The sequence below is a fragment of the Cynocephalus volans genome, chromosome 3, assembly GCF_027409185.1.
Source record: "Cynocephalus volans isolate mCynVol1 chromosome 3, mCynVol1.pri, whole genome shotgun sequence".
Lineage (NCBI taxonomy): Eukaryota > Metazoa > Chordata > Mammalia > Dermoptera > Cynocephalidae > Cynocephalus > Cynocephalus volans.
This window is the reverse complement of record NC_084462.1, coordinates 135894093-135917510: the sequence shown is the minus strand read 5'-3', so window position 1 is coordinate 135917510 and position 23418 is coordinate 135894093. Positions and strand designations below refer to the sequence as shown.

General features: G+C 36.3%; 1 protein-coding gene across 1 annotated transcript in view; it reads left to right on the top strand.

Annotated features, from left to right (window-relative positions):
- Positions 1-2672: 2672 nt before the first annotated feature.
- Positions 2673-23418, top strand: part of ERO1A (endoplasmic reticulum oxidoreductase 1 alpha) — a 45167-nt gene continuing 24421 nt past the window's right edge. Inside the window, exons 1-4 of the mRNA XM_063089043.1 lie at positions 2673-3064; positions 13912-14031; positions 14829-14912; positions 19159-19197. Coding sequence (XP_062945113.1) covers positions 2951-3064; positions 13912-14031; positions 14829-14912; positions 19159-19197 — 357 coding nt within the window. The 5' untranslated portion in view covers positions 2673-2950. The remainder of the gene's footprint in view (positions 3065-13911; positions 14032-14828; positions 14913-19158; positions 19198-23418) is intronic.

Here is a 23418-nt window from a genome sequence, read left to right as displayed (position 1 = left end):
GCCTAATCTTCAGTTATTCGTACTGTACCCATGTGAAATATGTTCATTCATTACACAAACATGTGCAAAGACAAGTTCTTTGTTAAGATCTCTGGGAGTCTCAGATATCTGTGAAACATAATCCCTGCTTAAGGAGTTTTAAGAGTTTACAATTGGTAGACATATGAGGTAGAAAATGTCGTAAAAGATTACATACTAGTTTGAAATGAACATAAGAGTGCATGTATTTCTTTGATACAGCGATTTTAATTCATATATACCCAGAAGTGGTATTGCTGAATTGTATGGTAATTCTATTGCCAGTGTTTTGAGGAAACTCCACACTATTTTCCAAAATGGCTATACTATTTACATTCCCACCAACGGTGTATAAAGGTTCCCTTTATTCCACATATATGGAATGATAATTCCAGCATTATCATTCATCTTTCTTATAACAGCCATCCTAACAGGTATGAAGTGATATTTTATTGTGGTTTTAATTTGCATTTCCCTGATGAGTAGAGATGTTGAGTATGTTTTCATATATCTGTTGGCCATAATATGTCTTTTGAGAAATGTCTATTCAGATTCTTTGCCCATTTTTAAGTTGGGTTATTTGTTTTCTTGCTATTGAGTTGTTTGAGTTCCTTATACTCCCATATTATTTCAGTATTATTCACAATAGCCAAAATATAGAAGCAACCTTAGTGTCCATCAACGGATAAACAGATGAAGAAAATGTTATATATATACTTTTATATATCTCTATATCTATATGTATACAAGTGCACACAATGGAACAATGGAATACTATATAGCCTTAAAAAAGAAGGAAATTTTGTCATTCTTGACAGCATGGATGAATTGGAGAACGTTATGCAAAGTGAAATAAGCCAGGCACAGAGAGACAAATACTGTGTGATCTCACTTATATGCAGAATCTAAAAAAGTTGATCTCATAGAAACAGTAGAAGGGTGGTTACCAGAGGCTGGGGGGAGGGGGAGAGAAGGAGGATTGAGGAAAGGGGAGGTGGTCAAAGGATAAAAAGTTTCAATTGGACTAGAGGAAAAAGTTTTAGTGATCTATTGCACTGCATGGTGATCAGTTAATAATAATGTATTGTATATTGCAAAATTGCTAAAGGAATAGACTTTTAACATTCTCACCACATAAAAATGATAAGTTGGTAAAGTGATGGATACGTTAATTAGCTTGATTTAATCTTTCTACAATGTATATGTAGATTAAAACACCACATTGCACCCCACAAATATATGCCATTATTATTTAATTTAAAAAAATTTAAAAATATTACATTCTAAGTTCAGTGGGTGTCCCTCCACATGTAGGGACTGGGCCTTATACATCTTTATATCTCCAGTGTCAAGCTCAGTCTGGCACAGAGTAAGTTTATTGAATTGAAATTCATTTAAAGACTGTAACTGGGTGAAGAGGAAACTAGGAAAAACACTTAGAAGAGGGAGATTGTGACATGGGTCTGGTGCTAGAAAGGATAAACAGGATCTGTATATAGGTGTAATGAAGAAGAGCTTTCCAGGTAAAGGGAGAGATTATATTAATTTGTTTATGTGGCATGTTGTAGATATTAGAATCAGAGCTTTCTAAGCCCACAGAATCTCAGATGGGTTGGTGACTTTTTATTGTGACTTTTTATTACATGTCAGTCCACTTGGCAGTGATGGACAGAGTTATAGGTTTACAGTAAGATATATCTGAGTTTAAGCCTCATCCTTATCTGTACCATGTGATTTTGAATAATGTATATAAACTTTCTATGCTTATTTTCTCAGCTAGAAAATAGGAATAATACCTATTTTGGGCCCAGCATATCCTAAACTATTTCATTAAATGCTAGCTTTTCAAAAATCTACTTACGAAAAAAAAAAAAAAAAGAAAAAAAAGAAAAAGATTTTGAAATATTTCAACTTTTAATATGCAAGATGTTGGAAAGCTTCCAGTTTCACCTTGAACATTTCTTCAAACAAACAAATAAATAAATGAAGCAAGCTGATAGACTAGTCCCATGGCTTAATAGACCAGGACTGGGAATCAGAGGACCTGGTTCTATGACTAACCAGCTTCCAATCCTTGCTTACATCACCTCTCCTCCCTGGGCCTGTTGGTTCCTCCTATGAAATGAGGGTGGTCTCCACCCGAGCTGTCCAATACGGTAGGCACTAGCCACATTTGACTATGAAATATGCCTAGTTCGTATAAAATACACACCAGATAGCAAAGACAAATAATGTAAAATACTTTCTAAATATATTTAATATTGATTACATTTTGGAATAATATTTTGCACATGTTGAGTTACATAAAATATATATTTAAAATTTCACCTGTTTCTTTTTGCTCTTTTGATGTGGCTACTAGAAAATCTAAATTCCATGGTCTAGATGATCTCTAGTATCTCTTTCAGCTTTACAGCACAGACACGTAATCCGTACAGTTTGATTTCCTCGCACTGAGAAACCGAACGATTGGCCGAGAGTGAGCGGGGCGGGGCTGGGCCCGACAGGAAAACACGGGCCCCTCCAGTTTTCGCTCGCGCTCTGGAAGCGGGAAGGACCCCGACTTCCGCGCAGGGTCTGGTAGCGTTCGTGCGGGTGGAGACTCCAGGTCCAGGAGCGAGGGGGCGGGCGCGGGCGCGGAGGGCCGGGCTGGGCCCGGCCGGGAAGCGGGTTCGTGCGTCAGCCTCACGCGCCGGGAAGGAAGCCGGCCCGAGGCCCCGGGCGGCAGGCGCGGGTGCCGCGGCACGTCCGCAGGCTCTGCCGGGTGGTGGCGGCCGCTGAGAGGCTGGAGAGCCGAGGGCGGGCCTGGGAGGCGGCCCGGAGGTGGGGCACCGCCGGGGTGCGGCCTGCGCCGGCTTCATCTGAGGGCGCACGGCCTGCGCCCAAGTGCTGAGGACTCCGGGGCGCGGGGCGACGGGCGGCCTGAGCGGCTATGGGCCGAGGCTGGGGCTTCCTGATCGGCCTCCTGGGCACCGTGTGGCTGCTCGGCTCGGGCCACGGCGGGCAGCAGTCTCCGGAGACGGCGGCGCAGAGGTGCTTCTGCCAGGTGAGGGGTGTGCGCGTCAGTGCTGTGGGTCCCGTGCGCCCCGTCTCGCGCGCTCCCGCAGGTGAGGGGCTGGGGGTGCGTATTTGCATCTCTTCCTGCTCGGAATGACACCCCTGTGCTTCTGCTCCGTGGCGGGGCTGAGTCCTCTGCAGCTCGCCTTAGGTTGGCATGGACCGGGCCCGCTGGGCTGCCTGGCAGTCTGCGCGCTCTCCCGCGCTTCGGACCCGGCAAGGGGTGAGGGGTGTGGGTGCATGCTCTGTGTTTTTACCGAATCGGTTTATGCATCTTTGTTGGTCTTCTCTGCCAAGGAGGGTGTGCGAAGTGTACAGCGCACACTCAATATTTGCTATTTTCACGGAACCTGGCTCTTTCTAACTTCTAACTTGACTTGGAACTTATGTTCCCACTGCCTGTGCTGGGTGCCTTCTCCAGCCTTTCTGCCTAGGACAGGTTTTTGTAGAAAAGCTGCTCTCCCATCTCCTGTGTCAGGCGGGAGTATGGTTACATGTGGCTTTTCTGTGTCTAAGCCTGGTGTCTTTGGGGCTTCAGTTGCCCTGTGGCTCCTCAGCCTGTATGTGCTTCTTTTTTTCCTGATTGTGATGAGATTCTGTTATCATGACACCTATTTAGCTGGTCTGAATTGGGAAGATGGTTCCAACTCTTAAGTGCATAAGTTTGATTGCAAGGTTATTACGATCACTTTCTATTGTAAGAGATGTGGGCTCCTTGAGCAAAAAATTCAAAAAAACTTACAGTTTTCCAGTATTTCAATATTACCAGGTTTCTGGTATTTCAATATTATTACTCTTGTGAAAGCCACCGTTTGGTTGACTTCTGTTGATAAAAATTACACTTTATAGAAAATTGAGGGGTAGGCATCTAGATTATTCCTTTTAAGTTAATTTTACTATTAATTAATTAATTGGGTTTTTTTGGTGCTGGCCAGTATGGGGATCCAAACCCGTGACCATGGGGTTATAAGGCTGCGATCTAACCATCCCATTTTACTATTAATTTGACCAGAAATTTTACTATTAATGTGATCAGAAATAACATTTTATGTGTGTAGGAGCATGAGAGGAAAAGGCATGATCTCTTTCATTGCTTTAAATTCTTGGATTTTGTTTGTTGTTTTTCTGAGTGATTTGGGAGTTGGTAAGAGTGTCATCTGGGAACCTTTAAGGGAAGTTGAAAGTTGCTGCTTTACAACCACGTTATTGAAAAGCACCTTTAACTTCGAGATTGTAAACGGCACACAGTCAAGTACTTCAACAGAAAAAGGGTCATTTTTCTTCTGATTACAAATAGAATGCAACACAAAATTTAAACACTTAAAAAATAAATAAGTTGGAAATAAAATGACTTTAAAATGAGGTATTCAGTACTGAAAGAAGATGTCCAATGTAACATTTTCAATTACATTCTAGAGATTTGGATAATAGAATAAAAGGACATGTTTAACCCTTCAACTTTCACTTTTTTCACCCAGTAACCTTAAAATTGGGGACCTTTTAATTTATTACATGTATTTTCTTTTTCTTTTCCTTTTTTTCCTTTCCCACAATATCTTGGGATTTAAATACTTCCCCAGCACAAAAATCTGTTAGGCTCCTTTTCCTTTTAGAACAAGAGTGGCTATCTCTTCTTTTCAGCATCAACTTTAAGTACATTGAGGGTCACATAGTAAGAAACAATTTTAAGAGAAATTTAAAATCGTTTACCTAAATAAACTTAAGAACAGATACCATCAATTCCAATTCAATAAATGAAACAAAAATATTTGTTAGTTCTATCATGGCCAGTAAAGGAAAGGATGAGACTGAGGGGAGAAGGGAGAAGAGGAGATGGTGATGAATAGATGTGCCAAGACGTACATAGACAGACATGCACAGAAAGACAGAATGAGAGACAGATAAAAGAAAAAAAAATGAAGAAAAAATAAGGGGATATGAATGGTGTACATCATTCACTCAACAAACATGTATAACCACTGTGTACTTTGATCTGAGTGTTTTGGGTATAAAACTATGGCATGATCCCTGCCCTGGAGAACTTACAGTTCAATGAATAATGTTCTTTTGGGGTTGGTGGGAGGCGGGGATACTAAGCACTCAAAAAGAAAAGTTATAGGGCTTGCTCGTGGCTCACTCTTGGGAGAGCCTGGTGCTGACAACACCAAGTCAATGGTTAAGATCCCCTTACTGGTTACCTTTAAAAAAAAAAAAGTAAATATTGCTAGAAATTAAATTAAAAACTAAATTTTCACCTAATGTTTGGAAATACAAGTTACAGTCTTCTGTGGTTCGATTTAGCATATCCAGTGAGCTGCAAAGTCCTGTTGATTATGTTTTGTTAATAGTCTTATCTTTTCTTCCTTCCTGTTGCCTGTCTCTCTTACTGTTTCTGCTTTGGGTTACCACATCACCAACCCGTCACCACTACTGTTGCCCATGCCTGGCTTACAGTAGGGGTTCAGTTCATGGAATATCAGCTCTGATTTGAGCTATTTGACTTTAGAAAGTAATTGAAGTAAAATGCACAGAGCTCTGCAAGTAACCAGATTGAATTTAACAATCATTTGTTGAAGTATATTGTGAACAAGTTTTGCAAGATCAAAAAATGAATAAAAATGTGGTTTTGACACTCCAGACTACTGAGCCTGGTACATAATTGGTGATCAGCAAATGTTAGGGAACTGTGATCACTATGCTAGCAGAAGTATATTATTAAATTATTCTGCTTAACAAGCCATTTGCATGTTTTTCTGAAATTGACCTTTCAGATGGGTTGGCCTGTTCCAGATCAATCTTTGAACTCAATCAATTACTACATATGCCTGTTAGTTAATATTGAATTTCTACTAAAACCATTTTCATTGTATGTTGTAAGTCCTTTCGATAAGTGTTTCAGTGTTAGTTGCTCAAAATAAGTGATTGATTTTCTGTGACGTGTAGAGATCTTCCTTATATATAATCCACTGCTTTTTAAAAAAATTATTCTATTTTTAAAATTTTTAATTTTTAATTTTTTTACATAGAAAATTGGCTTTTCCCCCCTGCCTTGAGTTGAATGTCCCCCCAAAACTTAATCCCCACTGTAGCTATTGAGGGTGGGAAATCCTATTATGGTAATCAACAGGTGGGCCTTGAAGAGGTGATTAGATTGTAGGACCATGCTGTAGCTGAATAGATTAATAATGATGGTCAGAGGTGTGGTTCAGAGGGCTTTAAAAAGAGAGTGAATGAGGAGGTTAGTCTCTTTTCCTCTGCTCTACCATCTTCTGCCATGTGAAACCCCTGGATCACTGTCACCCCCACCAAGGCCTTCACCAGATGTGTTCCCTGGACTTTGGACTTCCCAGCCTTTGAAACTGTAAGCAGTAAATTTCATTTTCTTTATAAATCACTCAGTTCCATATATTTTGTTAAAGGCAACAGAAACAGACTAATACACCCCCCTTTGGGCGTGTAGGCCTATGAAGTTTAACACATGCATAATTTGTGTAAACAACTACATAATCAGGACCCTCCCTTTCTTTAAACCGAAATACTATTTATAGTATTTTTGTAATAGATATAGGCTTCAAGCAAATGAAGACCTTTCACAATTTCTTATTTCTTTTTGACAATTACTGCCTCATTAGATACCATTAGAGAGAATGAATGTAACAGAACTTTAGTCCCAACTCATGGAATCCAGCGTTTATTTATTTATTGAAACATGATTGTACATATCTGTGGGGTACAGCATAGAATGTCAGAACCTGTGTGCAATATGTGATGCTCAAATCAGGATAATTAGTATATTCAACATTGTACAATGTAATCGTTTTTTGCAGCCCTTTACCAATTTCTTGCTACCACCCCCTACCCTTCCCACCTTTGGTAGCCTCTGTTATGTTCTCTCCTTTTGAAAGTTCAGTGAATTATTGTGATTGTTGTGTCTTTCTTTCCTTCTTTTTTTTTTTTTGTTTATCTTTTTAGTTCCCACTTATGAGTGAGGATATACAGTATTCCTCTTTCTGTGACTGAATTGAGGATTTATTTTAAAGAAATAAGCCCAGAAGAAATATTGAAGCCCAGATATGGAGGCAGGATGGACATCTTTTTCATTTAAATTAATTAGAAATGAGTTTGTCAACTCCTTTGTACTCAAAATGTTTTATCAATCTTAATATGGTTAGTGCTAATAACACTCAGATCCACTTATTTGCATGTGGTAAGTCTCTGTCAGGCTAATGAAAGGGGAGTAACTCAGATTATCCAAAATGGCTACTGTGAAAATGGATTATTTTTAGTTTGGAGTGCATTGTAGATACACTCTGCAAACATGCATTTTAGCAGATTTAACCTGTCAAGTGTCTTGTTAGGTCAATTTAAAAAATGGTTGTAATCGTTAGTCCAAGTGGCTGGGCCATGAGAGAGACACTTAGTAATATGTTGGGTGGTGGGTGGAAATAAGCCCAGGATTAAAACTTAGTCAGAGTGATCTTTGAAACAGGTTATACTGGAGAGGTGTCCATTGATTTGGAGTTTCTTCTACATTCCAGGCTTTTCTGAATAAAGCATGTGGAGGAACTATTTCCTGATGGTTGCATTCTTTGGGTGACTTGATAACAATTTAAAGCTTTGTAAGACTAAGACCTTAAAGCAGAAATAGCTCTTAGCATTCTAAGTCCTTAAAATGGTGCCTACTACCTGGTATAGAATCTTTGGTATTTCCATGCTTCCTTTGACAGAGTTGTCTCAGTGTATTCTGACAATGAAAGAATAATTTTCATGTTCTTTTTTATGGTCACAAAACACAGTAGAACTAAATACACCTAAAGTTTTTTTTGTCAAATAAAGCACACTTTGAGCACATACATTTATTTATTTATTTATTAATCTTCCCCCAGCTTTTTTGAGTTATAATTGACAAATAAAAAATTGCATATTTTAAGGTGTATAGCATGATGTTTTGATAGATGTATACAATCATTGGGAAATGATTACCATAATCAAGCAAATTGACATATCCATCACCTCACATAGTTGCCTTTTTTGTATGTGATCTTTTTTGTATGGTGATCTTCTTTTCAGCAAATTTCAAGTATGCAATACACTATTATTAACTATAGTTACCATGCTGTACATTAAGTCTCCAGAACTTATTTATATCTTATAATTGGAAGTTTGTATCCTTTGACCAACGTCTCCCTATTTCCCCCACTCCCTCACCCCTGGTAACCATCCTTCTACTTTCTGTGAGTTTAAATTTTTTAGATTCCACATATAGGTGAGATCATGCAGTATTTGTCTTTCTGCGTCTGGCTTATTTTACTTAGCATTATGTCCTCCATGTTCATCCCTGTTGTCACAAGTGGCAGGATTTCCTTCTTTTTTAAGGCTGAGTCATATTTCATTGTGTGTGTGTGTGTGTGTGTTATTCATCCCATGACAGACACTTAGATGGCTTCCATATCTTGGTTATTGTGAATAAAGATGCAATGAACCTGGGAGTGCAGGTATCTCTCCGAGACAGTGGTTTTATTTCCTTTGGGTTTACACCCAGAAGTGGGATTGTTATTATACAATAGTTCTATTTTTATTGAAGAACCTATTTTTATTTTATGAAGAATCTCCATACTGTTTTCCTTAATGGCTGTACCAATTTACCTTCCCACCAACAATGTATAAGGGTTCGCTTTTCAATGCATCTTTGCCAACATTTGTTATCTTTTGACTTTTTGATAATAGCCATCCAAACAGGTGTGAGGTGATGTCTCATTTGATTTGTATTTCCCTGATGATTAGTGATGTTGAGCACCTTTTCGTATATCTGCTGGCCATTTGTATATCTTCTTTGGAAAAGTGTCTGTTCAGGTCCTTTACCAATTTTTTTTAACTGGGCTCTTGTTTTTTTTTTTTGCTACCGAGTTGTATGAGTTCCTTATACCGTTTATCAGACAGATGGTTTGCAAATATTTTCTCCCATTCTGTAGGTTCTTTTTATTTTGTTGACTGTTTCCTTGGCTGTGCAGAAACATTTATTTGATGTAGTCCAGCTTGTTTATTTTTGCTTTTGTTGCCTGTGCTTTTGGTGTTATATCCAAAAAATCATTGCCAAGACAGTGTCATGGAGGTTTTTCCCTATGTTTTTTTGTAGCAGTTTTACAGTTTCAGGTCTCATGTTTAAGTCTTTGGTCCATTTTGAGTTGATTTTTGTGTATGGAGTGAGATAAAGATCCAGTTTTATTTTATTTTTTGCATGTGGATATCCACTTTTCTCAGCACCATTTACTGAGGACTGTCCTTTCCCCACTGTGTGTTTGTGGTGCCTTTGTCAAAGATTAGTTCACCATGTATGCGTGGGATTACATCTGGGCTTTCTGTTGGGTTCCGTTGGTCTATGAGTCTGTTTTTATACTGGTACCAAACTGTTTAAATTCTTTAGCTTTGTAATATAATTTGACATCAGGAAGTGTGCTGCTTCCAGGTTTCTTCTTCTTGCTCAAGAAGAAGAATTGCTTTAGCTATTTGTGGTCTTTTGTCATTATGAATTTTAGGATTGTTTTTTCCATTTCTGTGAAAAATACCATTGTTAGGGATTTTGATAGAGACTGCATTGAATTTGTAGATTGCTTTGGATAGTGTGGACATTTTAGCAAGATTAATTCTTCCAATGATAAGATACCATGCACAAAGGGTATCTTTCCATTTATTTATATCATCTTCAATTTCTTTCAGCAATGTTTTATAGTTTTCAGTATACAGATCTTTCACCTCCTTCATTAAATTTATTCCTATTTTATTCTTTTTGATACTGTAGTAAACAGGATCTTGTTTTCTTAATTTCTTTTTCAGATAGTTCATTGTTAGTGTATAGAAATGCACTGATTTTTGTATATTGATTTCGTATCCTGCAACTTAACTGAATTCATTTACTAGTTGTAGCAATTTTGTGATGGAGTCTTTAGGTTTTTCTATATTTAAGATCATGTCATCAGCAAACAGATAATTTTACTTCTTTCTTTTCTATTTGGATGTCTTTTATTTCTTTTTCTTGCTTAATTGACACTTTGAGCACTTTTAAAAGGTATTTCATACAGAATGAGTATGAGGAATATATTCTTACACTGCTTTGAGTGAAAAACATAAAATTATAATCTATAGTAGGACTAGAATTTGTTGGTACACAAGAAAACTATTTAGAAAGTATTTTTTTGTTTTGTCTTCCATTGTAAATTAAAGGATACTTCTAAGTAGAGAATAGTGAACAAGGGGCCAGTGTAATTTTCTTTTCTCTTGCCTTTGCACTTGGTCAAATCAACCAGAATCAATGGAGAAAATAACTGGGGTTCCCTCCATAGCTACCTTTTGGTCATCTAGTTCTTTGTTCCATTGGTGCTCTGGATATCAAATTTTTGAAAAATTTTAACTGCAAACTTGGCCTATTTTTTTCTTAGTCATTAAGAAAATATTGTGGGCTGCCTTGGGGAGTAGTGGAAGCATTTTAGCAGAGGTAGGGTAATAATAGTAAACATTTACTGAGTATTTACTCTGCTATATTTTGTCCTGATATAAAATCTTTGAGATGAGAACTATTATTATTTTGTATTAAGGTAAGAAACTGAGGCCTAGAGAGGTTAAATAACTTGGGTTGGTCAAAGATTAGTAAGTGGCAAAGATGGGTTTCAAATTGAGGAAAGTCTGACTCCAGAACCCGCATGCTAACCATTGTGATACACTTCTTCCTTGATGGGTATGTATGGAGGAGATTGCTATTTTGCTTGGGAGATTGCAATAGAAGGCCTTCGAAGATTTCCAGCTCTTAAGAGACTAGGATTTTAAACTGAGCAATGCCATTTGTCAGGCCTACAGTGGTCCTTATATCCATCGTCCTTCAACTAGGGCTTTTTTTTTTTATCTCCGCCTGTTAGCTTGGTCCCCTACCCAAGGCTGATTATTACTTAAAGCCTAGAGCAGTGAGCTTCAAATTTTAGCATGCATCAGTCACTTTGGGAGTGGGACAGGGATGTATTTTTTTAAAAATTTACATTCCTATGAGTTCTATTTCACTTTGAGAGATAGTGTATTATTTATTTAAGCATGTTTAGCATGTTCTGAAGCACACCATCAAGTCATCATTGTTACAGGTAGGCACCTGTCTTTTGGCCTTAGTTTAGGTCTTAGAATTTTGCTTTGTTTCCAAGATTCTGTCCTGGGTCTATTAACTGTATTTCTACCTTAGCCCTTTCCTGGGACTCTATCCTAGTGACATGCCTTGTTCTCTAGTTTCTAGAACTGGGCCTGGCATCATACCTGCCAGACTTTCTTCTAGGGATCAGATTCTGCTGCCTTTTGGCAGGCTTATCCAAACTGTCAGATGGTATGGATATCCAAGTATCTTCTTGTCTTATCTTTGCTGGGCTCTCTCCATGTATTGAAACCCCTGCCACCATTATTTTATTTCCTTAGCTTCCTACCTAAGGCTGCAGTTGAGAATACCTCCTACTCCATATCTAAGGTAAGGGGCAGAAGATTTTTAAATCTACCATTTGTTCTGCCTTCTCTTACTTTGAGGTCTCTTAGCTATATGCCACCTCTGCTCTGGAGGATCTTGCATTTCTTTCTGGCTTGGGGCTTCTTATGGCTTCCTTTGTAATTAGGATATAGATAGGTAGAATGTTGGGTGCAAAGGTTTGTTTACCTTTGCTGCTTGCTTTGCTTGGTAGGTGAGTGTGTTCCTACCAAATGTGCTTGTGAGCTCTGCAGCACAGAGCCACCACTATAGGTGACAAGGTGGTACATAGGTATAATTAGACAGTGTGGTGCTGGTCTCCAGTGATGAGTGACGTCGAACGGCATTTGTTCATTCGTTCAGCCACCCATACCACAAATAATTATTCAGCATCTACTGTGCTCTTTCCAGAAGTACAGTGCTAAGTACTGAGAATAGAAAGATGAACAAACAGGATTTTGCTCTCAAGGATTTTACACACTAGTGGGCAGGAGTGAAATAGATAAGTTCAGTACAGTGGGGTAATTCTTATATGTATGTGGAGTGTCCTGGGAGCACACGGGAGAGGTGGTTAACCTAGCAGGTGATGAAGAGTACCTCAGGGACAGCTTCTCTAACAAGGTGATGCTGAGCTGAATCTTGAAGATATATGTTTTTTTAATCATAAAAGTGAATTCCTCTGGGGGAGAAATGGATTGCTTCAACCTCTTCCCCTCAAGTTTTTCATGTGTGTGTTTCCTTTGGTGACTTAATGTCTCTACTTTGCATGTGTTCCTTTGGCCTTTGCAGCTTCTGTGTCTGTTATTCTTTGTATAGTAATTTGTATCAAAGGGGAGAAACAGTAGCTATTTTTTGTTCTTAGAAGCTCTGCTTTTAAGGTTGAAAAGAAGGTGTGAAAAATCAAATCGTCTAGGTTAAAAGCAGTTTTGTGTAGTTGGTATCCAAAATTAGGACTCTAAGATTATTATGTACTCAGAGAATTCTCAGTAGGAAACAAGGACACATTTGCATATGAAATGAAAACAGTTATTACATGACAAAATATGTAGATCAGATTTCTAGAGACTAAATGTTAGTCAAAAACAAACACGACTAGGAAAATCAGTAAGTCTTAGATCTTGAATATTGCTATTATCATCCAAAGTATTCTATCTCATAGATGAAAAATTTTCATTACTGTTTTGTGATGTTCTCAAATTAAAAGGTAGCATAGGATTTTACATATTCCTGAGGAAAAGCATCTAAATTCTGTATTTCGATAAAGTATTGTTTATTTGCTTCCTTACCAGTAGATTTTTAAATTTTTTTTTGTAGGTAATAGGTCTTCCTAAAATATAATCCTAAGTGGTTTACAATGCGAATATTCAGACCAGAGTATGATAAGGATCTTTTTTGCAGCATGCTGGTTTTATTTTTATTTTTTTAATCGTGATGTATTTGTTACTTAAAGCAATCTTTAATTAATCCTATTAGGTGTTTGCCTAGCCACACAGCTGATAACATTGTCTGATTAGAATATGAAATATGATTTCACATTGTATCCTAGTATATAGGTGCATTTAATAGTTTGATTTAGTAAATACGGTTAAGATGTCAATTTTAAGCATTTGAAGATAGGATTGGCTTTGTGATCAGTTTGCTATCTCAGTGTTAATGATAAGTTTATAAGTATCATATGAAACCTATAAAAATTGTTATGACCCAGTATTTGAGGGTCGTTCTAATGAATTATGCTTCTTTCGATCCTCATAATGAATTGTTTCTTTTATAAATTCAGTATTACTTCTTTTTATACATTCATCAAACTTGTCTCTGACCTACACATCCTGTGGAAACTTAAAATAAAGGAAAGACAGTGGCAACTGAGTTACAAGAAAAGATTGTCATGAAAGCCAAGGATGGGCATGCAACTGGGCGACAGGAAAGACAGACGGCAGGAAAGTGGGAGCTGAAAATCCCCAGGGTATCCAGGTAGCATATGCCCTCTGCTCTTTCGTATATCTTTAAAAATCTTTCCTCTCTCTGCCAACTGGCTCATGTGCTCCTCAGTTCACATGATGAAATATGGTCTGAGTTTACTTGTTCACTGATCTTGCCACAGGGAGATACATCTCTCCCTCTTAGTGTCAATTCCAGATTTTTGGAGAGGGGACTATTACCTGGTTTGGGTCAGATGCCCACCCTTGGTCATCTAGGTATATAGTAAGAGAAACAGCATTACTAGATTATTGTCATATCCCATTCAGGAAATTATGGGGGGAAGGGAGGAAAAGGGTTGGTTAAGGAAAAGGAACCTTGTTGCATCTAGGATATTTTAATTTAATATTTCATTTTCTTTGTAACAGGTTAGTGGTTACTTGGATGATTGTACCTGTGATGTTGAAACCATTGATAGATTTAATAACTACAGGCTTTTCCCAAGACTGCAAAAACTTCTTGAAAGTGACTACTTTAGATATTACAAGGTATTGTTAATTTTAATTTTTTGGTATAAGAATATTTAATGTTTAAATGGATAATTATATTTTCTTAAAAATTACTAAGCTTCAAAATTGTGGTTATTATTTAAAATTGATAGAAGCTTTCTTAGGAAAGTTCAGTTCACAAGAATAAACCATATGGTTCTGAAACCACCCATTGGATACTTTAAATAACTGAGTTTTGCACTCTACAGTTAGATATTAGTTGGTTACATTGAAGTTATAATAGAAATTAATTATATTGTTATTAAAATAATGAGTTCATAATTTTCTATAGCATCAGATTGGCTCCAATTAATTAAAATAATTAAATGAAATATGTTTGAGAAGAAATGACTTTACTATGACCTGTATTATTTTAACAAGCTGCTTGTGGTAATTTATCTTGAGATATCTACTGGAAGAGTTTAGAAAACCTGATCATGGGAGTACTAGGTTGTAGTCTGAGTTCACAATTGTTTAAGTCTTCTCTACCTGTTAACTGTTTCTTGCTTAAAATGAGTATGAATTGAGCAGTGATGATATGAGCTACTTCTGCTCCTAGCTTCCATCTGTTCAGGGGTCTGTTTAGTAGCAGTCTATGTCTTTCTAACCAAGGCTGCCAGTTTACTTATACCCACCGTACATTTATACAATCATTGGAACTTGACAACAGGTAAGTGGAAGAAATAGAATAACTGTAGCTGATAACATGACCAGGTTATAGCATCATAACTCAACATCTGTCGATTTTAATCTTGGGATTCTTATTTTTATAAGTTTTTTTTTCTATTATTTTACAGGTAAATCTGAAGAAGCCATGTCCTTTTTGGAATGATATCAGCCAGTGTGGAAGAAGGGACTGTGCTGTCAAACCTTGTCAATCTGTAAGAACCATGTATACATTTTAAAACCATAAATACTACTATTTGCAACAACATGGATGGACTTAGAGAAAGTTATATTAAGTGAAACAAGTCAGGCACAGAAAGAGAAATATCACATGTTCTCACTTATTTGTGGGAGCTAAAAATAAATAAATAAGCACACAAACAAATAAAGGGTGTGGGGGGGAAGACACAACAATCACAACAATTCCTTGAACTTGTTAAGACAAGTGAACAGATATGATGTAGTTGGCAGGGGCGGAGAGAGGAACGGGTAAAGGGACATGAAAATCAACTGCAATGTATATTGAGAAGTTAAAATAAAACAAAACAAAACAAAAAAGACCTGTTACGTCTTTTTTCATCCATTACAACTTTTTAAAGGGAGCCAATACTACTAAAATAATATTTTTATTCTTAGTTTAAATGTAATATTCAATAGTTACCTATTAAAAACCTAAACTTAGAAGTATAAAACCTATTTTGAACTATATTGTCTTCATAATTATAGAGTTAAAAATTTGTGGTTAATATAATCCTCTGACTTAGTAGGGAGGTTAACAGTTCTTTTGGCTTGATATTTGTTTCTCTTCTTACGTCTTACCTGAGCACAGTTATGTATGTAGTATAATAAAATGAAATTAATTAAAGTATAAACAAGATCCCTCCCCTTTTTTGGATGTGTTTTTTCCTTGCATTTCCCAGGTTAGGGGTTGAGAGTGGCCAAAACACCTGGTTTTTCTTAGGGATTCTGGGAGAATTAAAATTTGAAGTATTCCACTGTGAAAGCAGAGATTTTTTTATACTTTCAAATGAAGCAGTTTTTTTTCCCCTCTAAAAGCACATATTTTTTATTTTACTTTCTTATTGTGGTAAAATATACATAACAAAATTTACCATTTTAAACATTTTTAAGTGGCATTAAGTGCATTTACATTGTTGTGCAACCATCTCTACAACTTTTTCATCCTTCCAAACTGAAACTCTATGCCCGCGAAACAGTAACTTCCCAACCCCCTCCTCTCAGTCCTGCAACCACCATTCTACTTTCTTTCTCTGTGAACTTGACTATTCTAGGTGCCTCATAAGGGGAGTTATACAACATTTGTCCTTTTATGTCTGTCTTATTTCACTTAGCATAATGTTTTCAAGCTGATACATGTTGTAGCATGTATCAGAATTTATTCCTTTTTAAAGGATGAATATCATCCCACTGTATGCCTATATTATATTTTGTTTATCTATTCATCTGTTGATGGACTTTTGGGTTGTTTCTGCCTTTTGTCTATTTTGAATAATGTTGCTATGAACATGGGTATACAAATATTTAAGTTCCCACTTTTAATTCTTTTGGGTATATACCTAGAAGTGGAATTGCTGGATCATGTAGTAATTCTGTGTTTAATTGTGGAACTGAAATACTGTTTTGCACAGTGTTTATACTATTTTACGTTCCTCTCAGCAGGGCACAAGAATTCCAATTTCTCCACATTCTCGACAACACTTATATTTTGGGGGTTTTTTTTGGATAATAGCCATCCTACTAGGTGTGGAGTGGTACTGTGGTTTTGAGCAGATTATTTTAATACATGTGAATATTACTACATAGACTTATCTAGCATGTGAAATTACAGCAAAGTATTTTATCATGAGAATGAGAAGCATGTTTTTAATTATATTAATCCTCATAGACATACGTTTTTGAAAATTCAAGGATTAACTTATGAAACACCTTATGTTACTATTATTAAAGTATAAGCATATCATTAAAGTGATATTATCAATTTAAATGTTTCTTTTTATTTTATAAGTTCTTGCATTTATAATTTAGTAATAGGAAAAGTTAGTTGGGGAATTTATTTTTTATTAAGGCATAATTGATTATAATATATTTGTGGGTACAGAGTTGAATATCAATACCTGTGTCCAATGTGTGATGATCAAATCGGGATAATTAGTATATTCATCATCACAAAGTGTAGTCATTCCTTGTGTCTATTAACTAATTTCTCATAAGCCCCACTCCCCTTCCCACTTTCCTACCTCTAGTAACCACAGTTCTCTTCTCCCCTTCTAGAAGGTCAACATATTATTGTGATTGTTCTTTCTTTTTCTCTTTCTTTCTTTTATTTATTTAGTTTTTAGCTCCCACTTATGAGTGAGGACATGCAGTATTTCTCTTTCTGTTCCTGGCTTGTTTCATTTAACACAATTTTCTCTAAGCTCATCCATGCTGCTGTGAATGGCAGAATTTCATTCCTTTTTATGGCTGAGTAGTTTTCCATTGTGTATATATGCCACATTTTCCTTAACCAGTCGTCCATCGAAGGACATTTAGGTTGGTTCTATATCTTGGCTATTGTTAATAGAGCTGAGATAAACATGGGAATGTAGGTATCCCTTGGACATGATGATTTCCACTCCTTTGGGTATATACCCAGTAGTAGGATTGCTGGGTTGTATGGTAGTTCTATCTGTAGTTATTTGGGAAACCTCCATACTATTTTCCATAACATCTGTACTAATTTATAGCTCCACCAATAGTGTAGGAGGGTTCCCCTTTCTTTGCATCCTTGCCAGCATTTTTTATTCTCTGTCTTTTTGGTAATAGCCAGTCCAACTGGGGGTGAGATGATATCTCAATGTGGTTTTGACTTGCATTTCCCTCATGATTAGTGATGTTGAGCATTTTTTCATATACTTGTTGGCCATTTGTATATCTTGTTTTGAGAAATGTCTACTCAGCTCCTTTGCCCATTTTTAAATTGGATTATTTGGTTTTTTACTGTTGAGTTGTTTGATCACTCCTAAACAATGAAAGGTTCTTTCTTACTCTAGTATATGTACAAGGTTAAACACAGTTATTTCACTACTTTGGGTGGTCTGCTGATATTTTGTTAATGCCTTTTTGGACTGAATAAGGAAAAAAGACCAGTTTCCTTTTTGTCAACACTTTGATTTCCTTTTTTAGTTCCTTTTTATATTTAGTTCAGGTTATACCTGGTGAACTAGCAGGAGATAGAAAAATGATAAAAATTGAAGTTCTCTTCCTCATACTTGGCCCTTTTAAAACCATATCCCTTGGTTTGCACCCTGATTCCAAGGAAGTTCTGAGTGAGGCAGACTGTCTGCTCACAGAAGCTGGAATCTCTCCGTAAGCTAAAAGGCCAGTCATTTATTCCCTTTAAAATTAAGCAGAACAAAGATTCTTCACCTACATTTTAATTGCCCAATGTGAAAAAGTAAACAATACCCAGTGCTAGTCTGAAAATAAGAAATGAGCACTCTGGTGGTTGTCTTCTTGGAGATCAATTTGGCAACAGTATCAAAAAAATTAAAATGGTACATTTCTTTTAACCTACTAATTCTACTAGAATTTTACTTAAAACATTTGGACAGATGTTCAAAGATGATTGTAAAGAAGTACTGAATATTATAAAGATGTCAATTTTGCTGAAATTAATCTATAAATATGGTATTATTTATTATATGAAAAATTAGAAACCATCTAAATGCCTGGCCACAGAAAAACAATATATGTTGACCTAGTTCAAAGTCTGGAAGGGTACACAATAAAATGATGAATTGTGTGGGTCCTTAGCTTTGGGCAGGTGTAATCTATTTCAGGAATATGCCAAGCATTGTAATAGTGCCCTGAAATTTACAGAGTTCTCATACATCATTATCTACTCACTGCATTACTTTGAGGATAGACAGATAGTTCCTGTCATCAGTAAGTGGCCAACAGGACTAAAAACCAGTACCAATTTCCTCTGAAAAAACTAGGGCTCCTTATAAAATGGTTGATTCAAAGAGTGGAGCAAGAAATATACAAGATGAACCTGGAATATCTTATCATCACAGAAAACAAAAAATGCTACTAAGGACTACTAGAATAATATCAAAAGGATACAGGTGCTAATATAAGTCAGCACTTAGTGGATCTCTTAGTGGCCAAATATGGGACAGTTTGAACATCAAAGGGAAAAATGGCTAAGTGACTATTTTTACATTTCCATGCTGTACTACAATATATGATCAGCAATCTGTGGAATAATTTGTTGTTGAATTTTTATTTACTTTTAAGAAATCAGATAAAAACTGCCTAATCTCAGTTAAAGTTAAAAAGTAATCTAACAAAAAATTTGTCTTAAGATTTTTTCTCCTAAATCATAGAACTTTAAAATATTTTTTCAGAAGATGGAATAAATTCCATCTAAAAACATTTTTTTTTTTCCTTTTTCAGGATGAAGTTCCTGATGGAATCAAATCTGCAAGCTACAAGGTATGTACATACACTTATTGATGTGTCTAGTACCTTATTAAAAAACCCAAAAAACCTATTTCCCCTGCCACCTATATCCCATTTCTCTGCTCCCCTTTACAGTGAAAGCCCTTTAGAGTTCTTTATATTCAATGGCTCCAATTCTTTTTGTTAGTTTATTTTTGTTTATCCTTGTTTAATCTTTCATTGTAGAAAGTATGAAAGATAAAAGTAGGGAAAAAAACAAAAACATGTATCCATCACCCAGCTTCAGCAATTACCAATATATGGGCAATCTTGCTTTGTCTGTACCTCCCACTTCATTCTCCCAATTATTTTAAAGCCAATTTCAGATAAATTATTTTGTTTATACATCATTCATATACATCTCTAATATAAAAAGATACTTAAAAAAAAAATACCCACCGTCAGGGTTTATTTTTCTCTGGCTGTTTCATAAATACCTTAATATTTAGTTCATTTGAAACAGGGTTCAAACACATTCCACACATTATGTTTGGTTGATGTGTCTTATGTCTCTCTCTCTTTTTAAGTACACTTTTAATTTTGCAACAGTTTTAGATTTACAGAAAGATTGTGAAGATAGTACAGAGTTCCAATATACCCCGCCCCCAGTATCCTCCATAATTAGCATCTTACATGAGTATGGAACATTTGTTACAATTCATGAACTAATATTGATACATTATCACTAGCTAAAGTCTGTTCTTTATTCAGATTTCTTTACTTTTTACCCGATATCCTTTTTCTGTTGTAGGATACCACGTTATATTTAGTAGTCATGTCTCCTTAGGCTTCTCTTGGCTTTGACAGTTTTCCAGACTTACTTTGTTTTTGATAAGGTGTTTTTGAGGAGTACCAGTCAAATATTTCATAGGACATCCCTTAATTGGGATTTGTCTAATGTTTTTCTCATGATTAGATGGGGGTTATGTGTTTTGGGGAGGAGGACCACAAAGGTAAAGTGCCATTTTCATTACATCATATCAAGAGTGTATACTGTCGACTGACTTATCACTGTTGATGCTAACCTTGATCATGTTAATGTTAACCTGGTTGAGGTAGTTTTAGTCAAATTTCTCCCCTGTAGATTTACTCATGCACACCGCCCCTCCCCAGACCTTTCCATACTGTGTTCTTTGGAAGGAAGTCACTATGCACAGTCCACACTTAAGGAGTATGGACTTACTCTCCACTTCTTTGAGGGCAGAGTATCTATATAAATTATTTGGAATTCTCTAGTATGGGAGATTTGTTTCCCCCATCCCCTTTTACTTATTTATTCAATCATTTATTTATATCACTATGGACTCATGGGTATTTATTTTATACTTTGGGTTATAATCCAATAATACTTGTTTTAGTCAGTCCAGGCTGCTATAACACAGTACCATAGACTGGGTTGCTTAAAGAAGAAACATTTATTTCTTACCATTCTGGAGCCCAGGAAATGCAAGATCAAGGAACCTGCCAATTTGGTTCCTGCTGAGGGTATTCCTTGTTTACAGACCAGGTTGTATCCTCACATGGTGGAGAGAGCACGCTTTAGTCTTTCTGCCAATAAGAACACTAATCCCATTTTGGGGGCTCTATCCTCATGATCTTATCTAAACCTAAGTACCTCCTAGAGGCCCCACCTTCTAATACCATCCCATTAGGGGTTAGGGTTTCAACATATGAATTTTTGGGGGACACAAACATGCAATCCATAACACTACTTTGTTTTGTTGCTCAAATCGTTCCAGCTTTGGCTATTGGGAGCTCTTTCAGTTGGCTCCTGTGTCCCTTTGACACCCCATCATTTTTCTTTTTCAGCATTTCCCTACTTTCTGGGACTACTTATATATTTCCTGCTCATAAGTTTCTTTTAATCCATGTCCATTCCCCTTGCCTCTTTCTCTTCTCTGTGCCATTTATGTGTTGAAGGCAATGGTCTTATAGAATTTCCTACATTATGTATTTAGCTGATTACATCCCTGTGATGTCATTTAACAGGTTACTCTCCTTATTTTTCTATAAACTGGTAGTTAGGTACTAAGGCTTATCAGATTCAGATTTATTTTCTGATATATATTCATTGAAGTTGCTGTGTAATTAATATTGCATCATATCAAAAGAACATAACGTCTGTTTTTTTCCTTTTTCATGATGTTAAGATTGATCATTAGGTTCATTATATGTCCATTATGAGTTCCCTAATGGCTTTTCACTTAAAAGTTTAGCAGGCTTAATGATTATTACTTCGTTGCATTATTTCATTAGGGGTTTGAAAATGTTGATATTCTAATTCTCTCATCCAAGTACTAACCAGGCCTGGCCCTGCTTAACTTCCAAGGTCAGATGAGGTCTGGTGTGTTCAGGGGGTTTGGCTGTAGACATTGATATTCTATCATCCTTTCTATACTTACTTTCTATACTGTACTTTCTTATACTTGAAACCCTGTAGTCATAAGTGAGAATCTGTCCACCAAAAAGACCTCAAAACAATGATAACTCAGTAACAATTAACAGCCCTAGGACCCAGATTATGAGCTCTAAATACCATTTCCCACTGAAAGAACTAGGGCACATTAGAAAAATGGTTAATTTCAAGACTGGAGCAAGAAAAATACAAAATAAGCCTAGAACATCTTTTTATAATAGAAAGCAAAAAGAAATTTACTAAAGACTACTGGAATCATGTCAAAAGGCCACAGGCACTAACTTGAAGGAGCTCTAGGCTTATTTTGTATTTTTCTTGCTCCAGTCTTGAAATTAACCATTTTTCTAATGTGCCCTAATACTTCTTATTTCTAACTTCCTCTGTTGTCTCCTCTTTATATTTGATATATATGTATACTAAATAGAGTTTTTACTTTAACACAAGGATGACAACAAGAACTTGTCCTTTTTCTGGCTCTTTCTACATGCAAAGAAGCTAAACCTTTCTCAAGGACAATATACTAGGTGCCTGCTGATAAATATTTGCACTCAACACAAATGGCTAAAGACAGCTACCTCCTTACAGTCTTGGGAAGTTGGGGGAGAAGTGTTGGACACTGCTGCCCCTGTTGGTCTGTTGGAGTTAGCAGCCATTTGTGGTGTGGCCTGTGTCCTACCTGCAATATGCCCTAAGGTACCAAGCTGCCTTTTGACTGGTCAGTGAGAAACCTGTGAAATTATAGGTTATGCTTATGAGAAATATATATATATATTATAGGAAATAGAGGCTGAGCAATCCTGCATAGAGAATAGACTTGCTATAGTGGTTTTATTCTTAATTATACTGTATAGTGTAAATTGATAACTGCATAGTTATTTTATTGTTTGGTAATACTTTTTAATTTTGCAATGAATCCTTTTGGCTGAAATAACTAAAAAAGGAAAAAGGAAGTACATGTTTCATGAAAAGTAAAGTACTGAATTTCTGTTTCTCATGATAGTTCATCATAATTTTGTAACTTGAACAAAAGATCATTATTTACTATTCACAATGGCCATAGAAATATCACTGACTATATGAAAACCAGAGCACACAAATCTGCTGACAAAGCCTCAGTGTCTACTTTGTAAGTAAGTTAGTGGTTATTTTAAGAAGACTGCATCTATAGACAATTTAACGTGTAGCCGCAGAGAGTACATTTATGTATCACTCAGGGATATGTGATTTTTCATTTAGACTAAATAACTTCTGAATTAATTTTTCCTGACATTTTATTATGAAACTTTTCAAACATATAGCAGAGTTAAAGGAGTTTTTATGTGAACATTCTTATTCCCATCACCTAGATTCTACCATTAATATTTTAATAAGCTTACTTTACCACATATCTGTCCTTTTGTTCATTCTTCTAGCCATCCATCAGAACATCTTATTTTTTGGATGCATTTCAAAGTAAACTGCAGGCAGCAGTATACATAGTCCTAACTATACATCATTAACTCTGTGGATACACATAACTATATCATTAACTAGAATCCAGTATTTGTTTATACGAGGGTACTTCAAAAAGTTCATGGATGAGCTGACTGGTTAGCTCAGATGGTTAGAAAATGGTGCTGATAGCACCAAGGTCTACAGTTCCAGGTACTGGTCAGCTGCCAAAAAAAAAAAAAAAAAAAAAAGTTCATGGGAAATAAAATTAAAAGATAATATGAGTCTTTCCATGAACATTTTGAAGACCCTTTGAATGTACTTTTTATAAAACTAATATCCAATGAAATGCACAATTCTCAGGTGTC